General features: G+C 40.1%; 1 protein-coding gene across 2 annotated transcripts in view; it reads right to left on the bottom strand.

Moving 5' to 3' along the window:
• The window catches only part of LOC121509377 (GDNF family receptor alpha-2-like), a 97,187-nt gene extending 90,480 nt beyond the window's left edge, over positions 1-6,707 (bottom strand). The window contains exons 1-2 of one of the 2 annotated variants that reach the window (XM_041786692.1): positions 6,089-6,707; positions 4,604-4,993 (exon numbers count right to left, since the gene is read on the bottom strand). In XM_041786692.1, the coding sequence (XP_041642626.1) occupies positions 4,604-4,993; positions 6,089-6,140 (442 nt within the window). In that variant the 5' untranslated portion in view covers positions 6,141-6,707. The remainder of the gene's footprint in view (positions 1-4,603; positions 4,994-6,088) is intronic. The other variant, XM_041786693.1, reaches the window with a different exon arrangement.
• Between the last annotated feature and the right edge of the window lie 6,638 nt (positions 6,708-13,345).

Raw genomic sequence — 13,345 nt, 5'->3', positions numbered from 1 at the left:
CACTGAAAATGCTGGACTACTTTGGCTTTGTATAGTAAATAAGTGATGATGGTGGTTAACCCTTATTACAAAACTAAATAAAGTCAAGGCATAATGTTTAGCCCTGCCAAAAAAAGCACGGAAAATCTAGAGAGGTCTTACCAATGCAAAGTAGGGCAAATGATGAATCTACAACGGACATCATGTTAACAAAACCAAAGACAAGAAAATGTGACACACCTGTAAAATACTATATGATGAAGAGAGCCAGGTTCTTCCTTTTGTCACAAAGACAGGTTGTTTTGTTGTTGGTGTCTAAATCAGGCAAATTATTACAGATTAAAGATGTACACTGATAATTAGCTAAAGTCTCGAGTTAAAAGTTTCATGTTGCTGATGCTATTCTTTATTTTTGCTGTGATTTAATCTATAATAATCCAATCCATATATTCTGGATTCATCTCGTAGAAAGTGAAATATTTAAAGACCTTTTATATTTTAATGTTGATGATTTCGGCTTACAGCTCACAAAAATAAAAAGTCCACCATCACCATCAGTCCAAACAAAGACTCCATAACACAGATGTTTACCTTTAGGAAAATGGTGCTCATTTATGCACTCAGTAATTGGTTGGAACTTCTTTTGCACAAACCGCTGCATCTATGTGACGTGGCACGGAGATTTCCATGCAAATTCCTGAAAATTTTTTAGCAAACCCTCCTATTTCAAGCGAATTACTTAACTTTAATTGCTATTCCAGATAATTTTCTGAAAAATTCCAAAAGCAGAAATAATAACTATGTTGTAAGAAAGCTTTAATTGAATGTCCTCTTATGTTCATGCAGGGTTTTAGGAGGTCAATTCACCAAAGGTGGGGTATATCAAAGAGGTAGTCGTCCTTTTTATTTATCTATATTTGGTCATCACTGACAAATGTTTAGACACCTCTTCTCTAATGATGGACAGTCATCAGAGTTTGCCGTAAAAATTATTTTAAATTCTGTGTCAACGCAATCTCTTTTTTCTTTTTTTCTTTGATTCTCACCTTTTTTCACATTTCCATGAACGAACTAAAACTTCTAAAGCTCGCTGACATAATTAAACACAACACCTACATCAAACCTGAAACTCTCTCATCCATAAATGAATTTTTGGTGAAGTGGGTTTAGCGCCGTTTCGAGCAGGTCTGCTGGGATTGGGGCTCCTCGTGTTTGCTTCCAGAGATGGATGTTGTACATAGATTGTTTCCAGTTAACAAAAGCCTGCTTGACTGCACAATGGATCGTGATTAGATTAAAGCTGCACTGTAAGAGCTTTTCGTTTGTGTTAAAGCAGGTTTTATCTCCGTGGGGTGACGGGAGGCCAAAACGGGACACTGCTGAGAGGCATTTATTCAAAGAAGAAACACAAGACCTGTGAAGGGCAATACTGCAGACACACGAGGTCTCTCTCTATCTATGACAGGCAGACAGACCGGCATGATGCTTTTCAACACAAACACTTTGACTAGAGCTCATATTTGTTTGGGAGAGGAGAAAGAGAAGTAAGAGGAGATGAGAAAGATCACTGCTAGAGAGATAGAGAAGGAGAGGGTGGGAGACAGAAGGCCTGGGGAGCATCCATGTCATTATATTTCCCTTGAACTCATGTCAGGGACCCTCTGCTGCCATCAGTCTGATGAAGTGTAGCTGGTGCTATGAGCAGTCAGCCCAGCAAATCAGTTCATGGATCACAACACAAAAGCCCAGAACGCTCAAAGCTCTGAGACTTTTCTACCATTAGCCCACGTGTCAAAACAGCCAAGCACATAATGTCCTCCGTGTTTACGTGGCACGACACTTGACATCAGATGGCTCATGTATGAGCATGGAGAAATGTCACCCTCGTGTTAGGGCCACCCTTGAGCCTGATCCTCGGGGCATGGCATCTCCAGCAGCTCTGATTCACTCAGTCTTGTCTTAATACGAGAGACTGTGTTCATGTGACCCTCAGGGCGGACTGAGAGTCATGTCAGTCCAAGAGGCTGCTCTCTAAATGTTAAAACAAAAAGGTTTCTCGGTTACAAAAGCAGCTCTTCTTTATTTGATGTCCAGCGTAAGTAGACACATACAGGGCCACTGAGCTATACCACTGCAACCTAATTACACAGTAATATGGAACACTTTAGGTGGAAACCAATAAGCCTGCCATAACAGGTCTACGTAATGTAATCCCATTATAGATCCATTACCTTTGAGAGGGCGAGGAAAGTAGGAAAGCATATATTTTTCATCAAGGGCTTCTGGGTATCACTGTAAGAGGGCATCAGGGAATTGGGCATCAACAAAGGGTGTGGTGCACATCCTTCTTGTGTTTGCCCGGAAAATACACAAGTGCTCTATGATGGAGGATTAATTTTGACTCTGAAATAATGCTGAGGAATCTGCAAAGTCATACACATTGATATCAGCAGAGGTGAGCAGCAATTCTGCAAACACAGAGTTGTTTCTACTGTAGCACTTCACATGAATCTACTCATATGCACTTTAGATATTCAAACAGCAGAGCCATTGAACATGTTGGAGCTGAATTCACAATAAAAGAGGAAAGACAGAAGAGTAGATGAAGCAAAGTATAGAAAAGGTCGCTGAAACATTTGTGGTTTTGCCAGGCCTAACCACACAGAACTGACCAAGCCCCTGAAAAACCCAGAGAATGACCCCCCAACCTCAGATGTGATTTATTACTGCATGTGTGTTGTATCAGGAGCAGTGGTGCTAGCACCCTGGCTGTTATCTCATTTTGGAGCTGAAAAATGTGTCAAACTATGATTGGTTTCTAAGCATGAAATTGTTCAATCGTGTTACTTTTTACAGTTTCCGCCCATTTTTTTCCACATTTACCCATCTTTAACTCTTTTAACCAAACCAATTTTTGCAACATTTTAACCCCAATTTCATTGCTGTAACCCTCTTTAGCCTCTGTAACCCATTGTTGCCACTTTTCAGCCCATTTTTGACACCACAAATTCATGTTTGCCATTTTTAACCACTTTTTGACATTTTTCTGCACATTTTCAACCCTTTTTTCATTGCCTTTCTTTAACAAATTTTGCCCCTTGATCCTATTTTTTCTTCTTTTGAACAGGTTTGGGCAACTTTAATACCATTGTTGTTTATTTGAACCAATTGTGTCACTTTTTGCTATTTTTGACACACTTAACCACTTTTTACCCCAATGTATCTACCCTTTTTTGATACTTTTAACCTCCTTTACCCCCTTTCTACTACTTAACCCATTAAAACCAATTGTACAAAATTTGAGAAATGAGTTTGTGGAACCTTTATAGTATCAACATGATCAGTTCTTTCCTTTAAACTGTTTGTATACAATCTTATAAATGCTCTGGAACTCCATGCACAAAGAAATCAGATTGGCTGAATCAGTGACTTCTTTTAAATCTCTTCTTAAGACATAATTTTATCAAAGAGCCTTTCTGATTTTTCTCGAGTCTTAACTGCTCTTATTTACCTGATTTTATTTGAGGTTGACATGTTTTGATCTTTTTACCTATACCCAATTTGCTGCCTGATTTAACTGGTGTTTTATTTGAGTTGTAATTTCTGTTGCTTGTGGAGCACTTTCTAACTTTGTTTTGAAAAGTCCCCCTAAATAAAGATCGTTATTATTATTATTATTATTATTATTATTATTATTATTATTATTATTATGACAAATTATAAAAATGCCCTCCAGTGGATTTTCAGTTGCCAAAAACACCTCATGTTTCACATGTGATACAGAAAAAATGGATGTGTTGTGTCATGGCAATTTCAAAATTAAGCCACCCATTGTGTTTGCCACTTTTTAACCACTTTTCCCCATTATCCTGCCCATTTTACATTTCTTGACTCAATTTTATCCAATTTTTACTGGCTTGTTCCCATTTTTGCCATTCTTCAACCACTTTAAACCACTTTTTGCCATTTTATCACCCATTTTTGACCCTTTTTGACTTTTCTTATGCATTTTGGTTTATTTCAGCCCATTTTGCCACACTGTTATCATTTTTTAACCAATTTTTGCCACTCTTAACCCATATTTGTCCATTTTTATCTCTTTTTGTCTCTTTTTTGAGTTGCTTAATGATTTTTTTCCTTTAAAGTTGTCTCAGTTTCTTCTACTTCATTCACTGGCATCCTGATGTTTGTGCACATTTTGGCTTAGCTATGAAGTCTAACAATATTTTCCTAATGGTTTTTATTTAGATTACCAATAAATGTGTATTCTGTTTTAAGAAAAGGGGTTAACATTATGAAAAAGACTATCATACAACAGGAGAAATAAATAAAACTATTTTTTGTTGCTCTAATAAGAGTGGCTATTATTCAGGGTTGAAATTAAATGAGGTTAACACAGACTAACTTTACCATGGGTCATGATTTTGCTGACTTCCACAGGCCCCACATTTGGCTGGGCCCCAGAAAGCTCTCACCTTTATCCCCCTTATGGGCAGCCTTGGGTTTTGAACAGAAAGCGCATCATTCAGACAGGTGTTGTTCCATTAAATGCTCTGAAATCACCACACTTATTAGAATGAAATGAGTTTAGTGAGACAGGGATATTAAACCATCTGCTTCTTACCTTCTGTGAGTCCCATGTGGATGGTCCAATAGTTCTGCAGACACTGCAGCTCCTTCTTCATGCCCCTCTTACAGCGACAGTCATACAGAGGACTAACCAGCAGCACTTCCAAAGCGGCCTGGCACTCCCTGTTGTTGTCCAGCATGGCTTCCTTCTCTTTACCCACAAGGCACTGGCGCATCACCCGGTACCGAGAGCTGCAGTACGGGTTCTGGTTGCACATGTCACTCGCCTGGATGCAGTCCACCCACTCTGGCTGTGCTCCGGGGCCGGACCCGGCACCTGGAGATCCTGGAGAACCGTTGGCCAAGGACACGGACAGAGCAGAGGGACCACCCCAGGAACTGGCTGCCTCATCTGTAGGTGGGGATTGGGAGACACAGGTTGGGGCTGTGACAAAAGAAAGTGGGCTCAGAATTGTAATGAATGTGTGAGGGTTTCTTATGTTAGGAATTCAGGTTCAAGCACATTTTATCCATCTGATTACCATCTTCTTATAAACTGGTTTGATGGCCTGTTACAAGCCTTTACATGCAGAGGCATTTTTAGCCAGACAGTCACATTCTTCACGGTTCACATGAGTCTTGTCCTGTTCTACCCTTCAATATCCTAAAGCCTCAGAGAAAATAGACTAAGCTTTCAGTTTACTATTAAACCTAATCAAGAGGAGGCTTGATCACTGAAGATTATCGAATGATCTCATATCAAAGTAGCACGTAAAAGGACATGAATCAAGCTTCAGTCACATCCAGATTAGCAGAAAATGAGTTTGAAATGAGTCAACAGTGATCCAAAGATCAGAGGCTTAGGTGCTGCAGTTTGACACGAGTCAAGATCCAAAACCAAAACCCAAACAGAGAAATGACAAGAGAGACACCTTGTGGTGATATGGAGCTTTGCTCCCAGAGAGGAGGACACTGCATCAGTGAGAGTGAGGGAGAGTCTGCAGAAGTTAAGTGAGAGAAAATGTGGGTTTGTCAGAGGAATTTAACTGAAGTACTGGTCTCTGTGATGACACTTGTAGCAGTGATTGCCTTCATCATGATAATTGTGAAAATGATCAATGAACTCATTTTCAACCAAACACAGGTGGATGAAAGGTCTCCAGGATATTTCCTATTATGGGTAAAATATGGATTTTGATGCTACAGTTATGATAATTGCACCAATAAAAACATTATTTTTTTATCTACAGAAGACGTGGTTAGGCTATGTGATAGATTCAAAGAGATTCATGCATCCTCCAAGTTCGGGTAGCACCTCTGGGTGACACTTAAACATAATCAAATCAAAGCATAAGGCATGACGCCCTCAATCATTTTGCATCAAATGAAGATGAAGCGAAATAATCTTGTCCTCTTTGAAAACTCCTCCACAGTAAAAGTGTAAATTCACACAGAATGCATTCAATAAATCATTTATACAAGTTGAAAAGGTCAGAAATTGTCCACAATTACGCATGATGTTCCACATATCACCTCTCACCTAGGAGCAGAAGGAAGCTGTAGACGCACATCCACACGGTGACAGACCTCATGTTGGAGTCAGCACAGATGAGTTAGGGTCCGAGGAGAATGCTGACAATATTTCCACCTGGTAAAAGGTTAATTCCCTCTCCTAAGATCCGTGACCCAGGCGCAGGCTAACTGTAAAAAAAATCAATATCCTCATTAAAGACGCACCTTCCAAAAGAAATCCTCCCAAAAATAATCCACGCTTTTCTTTAAATTAAAGATTAATCACGAGCTGGAAAAAATCCTCCGGTGTTGCAAAATAAAAAACAAATGCCAATCAATCAATCAGACAGTCTATCCATGAAAGCAGAGTCTCAGGGTCCGTCTGCGCTGCGTTCATTCCGACAAACTACTGAGACTTGATCCCTCCGCATTATAAGGGCTCCGGCTGCGCGCTCCAAATGCCCTTTGGAGACAATTTGTCTCTACAACATCCCTCAAACTGGCGTGTAAATGATCTGAAATACTTCTGCCGAGGTAGGATAAGTCATCAGAAAGTGCTACAGAACGCTGCCTGCTGGATTCGTGCTTTTCCCACCACGGGCTTCTTCAAAAATCTGTGCGCTCCTGTGGAGGGAGTGAACGCTTCTTTTGCACTGGCTGCATGTGTGTGTGTCGAGGCATCACAGCACTTTATAAAGAGGAGTTTGTGTGCGCCAGCAGAGGGCGCTGTAAACGGTGGGTGCTGAAAACGTGGGACTGGCTCTCATCTAGGGCCCAATAATAAATGTTACCCTATAGAAGAATCAGCAGTACATTCCTGTAATTTCCCTGCAGGGAGCTGAGGAAAAATGCACCTTTGGTGCTCAGCAGTGAAATTATAGTGACCTTACCTGGCCTGAGAGGTATTTCTTTGATCTCCTTGGGTATTGCAATAGGATTTCCAGAGAAAACCTATACATTAAGGGAAACAATTTCACTGATTCTTGGGTAATATCCATCATGCATGATTGCTATCTTTTCCCAGGGGAGCCTTTACAGACATGCTCAGAGCTGGAACAAATCTAGGAGGAAATTGGGAGGTAATAATAAAGAGTGTTGGCAGTTTGCACTCTTTACAAGGAAATTCAGCAAATAGAGAGTCCTTTATTCAAGTGTTTAGCAAGGCCATCAGCCCATTTAGTGGTGGCTGACACTAGCTTTTATTCCCCAACTCTGACTGATATCTGGAAATGATTTTAGGGACAGAGTTCAACCCTGGTGACTCAACCCTCATGCTGAAAATGCCATCCTTCATTTATCCATACCCCAACACTCCACATCACAGCTGCGTCTCCTCTGATAGAAATTAAGATAAAAAAAAATGAGCACAATGCTTCACATTGTAAGTGTGCTCAGAGGAAATAAGCCCACAGCCCGCAGAATCTCGCCATTTTTCAAAGTAGCTTCACATTAAACAAAATGACTTTGTTGCGCATCACCGCTTAAATAGTGCCTGGAATGTCATAAATCTCTGCAAATCTTGAAAACAAAGTCTCTATTTAGAGGGTGTGACAGTGACAAACTGCAAGGCCACTGGCTCATAATGATGTTTGACTGTCAGCCCAGGCTGCCAACCAAGAGGGAAAAGAGCTTGTCATTATAATGGCAAAATCAGCCTCATTCTGCCTATATTGGCCTGGGCTTATTCTCATCTCCCTCCAGAGTTTGAAGCCTCTGTCATTATGAGGGCGCTGAAAAGCCTCACCCACCACCCTGAGTGGATCCTGCTCCTGTCCTGAATTAGAGTTGCAGTGACTGTAGCAGCTTTTCTTCCTGTGTTCATGAGCAGAAAAGCTCCTTTTTAAAAAGTAAATCAGAATATCCTTTGAGGCAACTGTTTCCAAAGCCACATCCAATTTTTCTCCTTTTTTTAGTGGATAACAAAGAAGACATTTAGTTATTCATGTAATTTCCCTCTGAAGAGCTGTTGCATAAACTGTATAAAGTTTACAGTTGCTTGCGCAGGAGGCTCAGGAGGAAGAAGACATTTCTAATAACACAATAAGACACAAGGAAACAAGCTGTGAACACAGTGAATAAAACAGCTACATTTGCATTGTTTTTTTTTTTATTCGAGGCTGAATTATATCTAAGCATGATAGTGCAGTATGGGTATATCCTCCCTTCACATTTTCTTCTTGAGCCACACTGTCAGGTCCATGGTGGGAGTTTATTGCTGTTGACAGTGCACGATTCACCCCCTTGGTGGGTATTTAATTGCTCCGTTCTGACTTCATAAAGCTTCTGCTGATTTTTTTATGTACAATTAGACAGAGAGAGCCCACAGAGAAACACTAACAAACACAAGCTCTGCACTAATGCTGTCATAAATAAGTATATACTTATGTGCACTAGAGAGAGCACACATGGAGATGCACATAATGTGCATATGTCAGATAAATGTGCTCACGCACAACCGTGAAGATAGGGAGTGACAAATCTGGATCTGGAAGACATTGTTCTCAGTACTGAGGGAAATCTCTGCTTCTGAGAAGTGTGTCTAATATGGTGAATATAGATGATGTCATTATGAATTCATAGGATGGAAAATAATGATACAGATAACAGTCAAAGTAAAGAGTCTGAGTGGTAACTTGTGCTCAAAGAGACAGCGGGTGGGGGGGGTTTTAAGAGTGAGATCATGCTTTCTCTGAGGGGTCAAAGACGAGCTTAGACAGTCTGAAGCTGTCACCTTGACAGCAGGACATGCAAACTTGCATACAAATGCAAGTTTATTGGTGTTACAGAGTGTACAGGTGCTTACGTTTTCAGACTGAATAAAGCTGCTAGACATCATTAAAGCATGACCCAGGTGATCCCAACACATCCAGCCATCAAAGCGATAGCTATCTAGGAAAAACACGCTGAATTCACTATTGATCCTCATGCTTAATGTCTCACCCAATAATACTTAAAATTAAAAGGCTGTTGGGCAGCAGTGATAAGGATTTGCTTGGTCTTGCAGCTTCACGACCACATCATTTAGCTGAAGATTTATCTGAGGTCAAAGGTCTCTGTATCTCTTTTTGCCGGTCATGCTCTGTGGAGAGGGTACTAATGAACCTGAGCTTATAGTATGTGCTCGCACACGTAAACACCCACACAGAGGTTAAGCATGACTGATTAGATTAGGAATTATGAGCTAATTAATGTGCATCTTGGGAGACCTGTGCTGCATGTTTATGAGGAGAAACAGCTCAAGTTTAGCTGAGAACATGACAAAAACATAAGTGTTGTAATACCCAGCACTAATTTCATAGAGATGCTGCTCCATTGCTCTATTTTCTCCTGTTTTATTCACTTCAGTGTAATAAGAGGAGCAGCAGATGAGGCCTGTGTGAATTGTAGAGTCCTGTATTATTGAAGAATGGAACTTGCTGTTGCAAAAATATGTTGAACACTAGAAAGACCACAGCATAACCGTGGAAAGCAGATGGCAGGCTCCACCAGTGTCGAGATGCTTCCCCATTAGTTTGCTACAGTTATGGGGAGGGTTGTAGTGAGTTGGTATACATTGACTGCTGATGGTGTGATTAGCTTGGATGTGGCGACAGCGGCAGTTTTATAAGAATTGTGCCACATTTCTTTATTAAAACAAGAGCAAAGAGCCCCACTGAAAGCTTCTCTTGGTGGACAAGACATTTTTTCTCTCTTCCCCACTGGCTTCTGCGTGAGTTTCATCCACAATAAGCTCCTATGCTCATAAACTTTGGCAGTGCTTGCATGTCGAGCACAGGTTTGAACTGGTGCTGCATATGCGTACAGTCTCATTTTGTCTTGTCGTTCTGACTGGCCCATAATAAAAGTGACAAAACATTCGTCCAATCAACTTTTAAGAAGTTTCAGAAAGTCCTGCCCTCCCCAAACATTTTGTATGGGAGGTTTTCTAGATGAACATGAATATATCCATGCAGTGGAGATATGAAAACAGTCTTTCTGGTGTTTCAGACTGTCCATGGCCATTATTTTGACTGTTTTCCAAGTTTATATTTCATCTTTCCTGGCTTAAAGAATAAACTGCTGCTGGTCACTGAGTTTTCCTAAAAGTGTCTGTATTTGTATTTGTATTTACAAATTGATTCAAATGCAAAGAAAATGGTGCTAGCTGAGGCAAACAACTCAAGCATCATAAACAACTATCCTCCTAATTTTGCAGTCTATTTAAACTAGATTTCCTGGCTCTGCCTTGCATCAATGCTGTGCTCTTGCTTTAAACTCACCTTCACCCCAGCATCCACCCATAGGGGTTTAAGATGTAATCTCATCACCTCTCAAACTCTGCATGTAAAAAAAATCTGCATGTGTGATGAGGTCAGAGCAAAGAATGTTTGAACAATTGCAATCTTGTTGCAAACCACAGGCGGTCATTTTGATTTTGCTGTATTTTAAGAGACTTTTCCTGCTGTGGTAGCTGCATCTTAGATGCTTGGCAATATTCATCGTCTCTCACAGTTTTAGCTGACTCTTAAATCAGTTTCAGATGTTTGGTAGTTTAATTAAACCAGGCTGGGGAGGTTAACGGCACATGTACTGTACATGTGTGACGTCACAGGCAGCGCTAGTTCCAGCACTGACAGCATGAGCCGGTAACAGGAATCAGTAGGCAGTAAGCGGCGTTATTTCAGTGGAAAAATGCAATCTTTTTAATAACTACATCTCCATGATGTTCATCACAGTCAGTACAGATCCTCAGCTGCTGGAATACATTTGTAGAAATGTAGTTTCCATAATGGTACATCAGTAAAGACACTTCACTCCATTCTTCTTCCTCTTACCTTAAAGGAAAATTAAGACCTCAAATTTCAGTGGATAAACCATACAGTAAAATAATATCAAAGGTGACAGGCACTTAATGACAACGGACTATGTTTTATAACTGTGTAAACAGTTCTGTGATGTCTGATTAACAAGGCTGGTTTTATATGGCAAAGACACAAAAAATACCGTCCTGTCCACTGATATTTATCACAGGTTAAATTAAGAAGACTTTGAAAAATAACGAGATATCTATTTGGTTAAATACTGAAGTTGTTCCATGGTGTGAACGTATCTGACGCTATAACAGTTTATCCAACATAATGTGAAAATTGAGAGATGTAACGTGTGAATTTGTCACATCAAAAATATAAAATACATCTTTCACTGGTGTTAAAGTTAAACTAAATTAGCTCAGTGTATAGAATAGACACCCATATAGACTGGAGAAGGAAACTAGCAATAGCTATGATCTCTATATGTGAAGCATCAGTTACTTAAAGCTAACTTGTTTCAAAAGGCTGAGGATGTACTAAATAATTAGCATTGTCCCTATCAAATAACCTTCACAAATAAAATAAATAAATACAGTGGCTGTGGTCCTCAATGCAATGGTCACAGGATCAATTCCTGGCCTTGGCACTGTTTGGTGCACTGCACTGTGCACCCCATATTTCCTGTCTCTCTTCAACTGTCCTGTCATTATAAATGCAAAGAAGCCCAGACAATTAATCTTAAAAAACACTGAACTGAGACAGAGGTGCATTGCTCTCATTTTGAAGTAGGCCTCATCTTAAATTTTTGCAAACAGATTTAACAACAACAGAATGACCTGTTTACAGACAAGTTAATATAATATAAGCAAAACTTTTCAAAATTAATTCAGTTTTGCATCCATCACTGATGAACCGGGCTAACATTTCTTCAGGCTCTGCTTCGTTTACTTAAAATAAGGTCCATATAAACGTCCAGAAACGTGATTTATGACCACATATCAATGTCAATCGTCCACTGTGTCCTTGGGAAACAGTGTGAATCTCTGTGGAGTCCAAATATCCCCAATATAAGCAGACATTAGTCTGTTTTCCCCATTTTTATCTGTTTCCCATTGAGCAGACAGGACAGTTTCAGAGTGTTTTGCCACCTCACTGCGTGATGAAAGTGACATCAGTGCAAAAAGTAAGCCAGGATAAACGTACCGCTCTGTGGTGCTGATCAAGGGCAGGTCTGAATGACCATACTGAGTTTGTTTATGTTACTTAGATATAATTATTGCATTATTTAAACCAGGATTTTAATGAAATGTTTCATAATGATATCAGATACAAGGTTGTGAGTTAAGTCAGATGAACTTTCTATTAAATATATCAGGGTGTTTTATGGAACAATTATGAATTTGCTGTGTTTGATATGTATGCTAATGTACAGATAATTAGAAAAACTCTATCCAACATAATTAATGTATTTGTCAAGGGTGTCTCACTGGAGATAGCAGGGTCTCGTAGTTATAATGACGTCTCAGTCTTTCTAGCAGGTATGGACTTCAGGGCCGTAGTGTTAAAACTCACTCACTGTATCACGACTAAGAGTCAAAGTTGAAATATTACCCATCGTAAAATGTATATGGGTCATGTTATATTAGTGACCTCTCAGCTTTCACAGAGCCATAATGCCTGTATCAGGTGCAGAGTGCCGGGTCAATCCAGATCAATCTGTTGGGATCAATGAGAGAAAATAGCCAATGAAAAGAACATCAGGGAAGTGGACAGTGGAGATGTCTGAGTGACGACTGCAGCTGTGGTCACCTTCACTGTTCTGTTCACATCACAGTTTTACAATGAAATAACAAACAGCTCATTTTCACACCCAGGCACCTACACGTCTGTGTTTATGTGTGCGTCCACTTTGTTTTGGGTTGTTTTGAGCGAATAAAATACAGCGCCACGTTTGCGATGTGACCTCTGCTAGACTCTCCGGAGGCTATCGACCAGTTAGATCCATTTGTTTCCCAGGCTTTTCAGACGTTGTCCATTTCTATCACATTACTTTGACAGAAATTGAATTTCCTCTGATGCATTTTTATGTATCCTAAGTGCTGCTGGGTTCTCACTGGGAGTATAGCGTTTCCAGTGGCATGATGGTGCTAAAACACTTTGGGTTTGAGCAGAAAAAAGGGGAAATGGATCTTTATTTTAAAGTGTGTATTGACTTTCAAGTTTTGTTTGGGTGGTTTGTTCCCAAATGTAAAGTTAGTCTGTCTACGTAAACACCATCTGCATGGCTTCAGGTAGCTGTCTGAAGGCTGCTTCATTAAATCTTAAAGGAAGACATAAGAACACATAGAGGACAAACTTATCGGTGTGCTGCTGTTGTACAGGACTCTCTGTCTCCAAAAGATTGCCATCTATCTGACTGTAAATGCACCACACAGGGAGGACACAGACCTTATCCTGTCAAATAAGGACAAACAAAAAGCATGAGTCTGCACTTT

Source organism: Cheilinus undulatus, linkage group 5 (assembly GCF_018320785.1).
Source record: "Cheilinus undulatus linkage group 5, ASM1832078v1, whole genome shotgun sequence".
NCBI classification, from domain to species: domain Eukaryota; kingdom Metazoa; phylum Chordata; class Actinopteri; order Labriformes; family Labridae; genus Cheilinus; species Cheilinus undulatus.
Note: the sequence above shows the minus strand (reverse complement) of the source record. Positions and strands in the feature narration are given on the sequence as shown.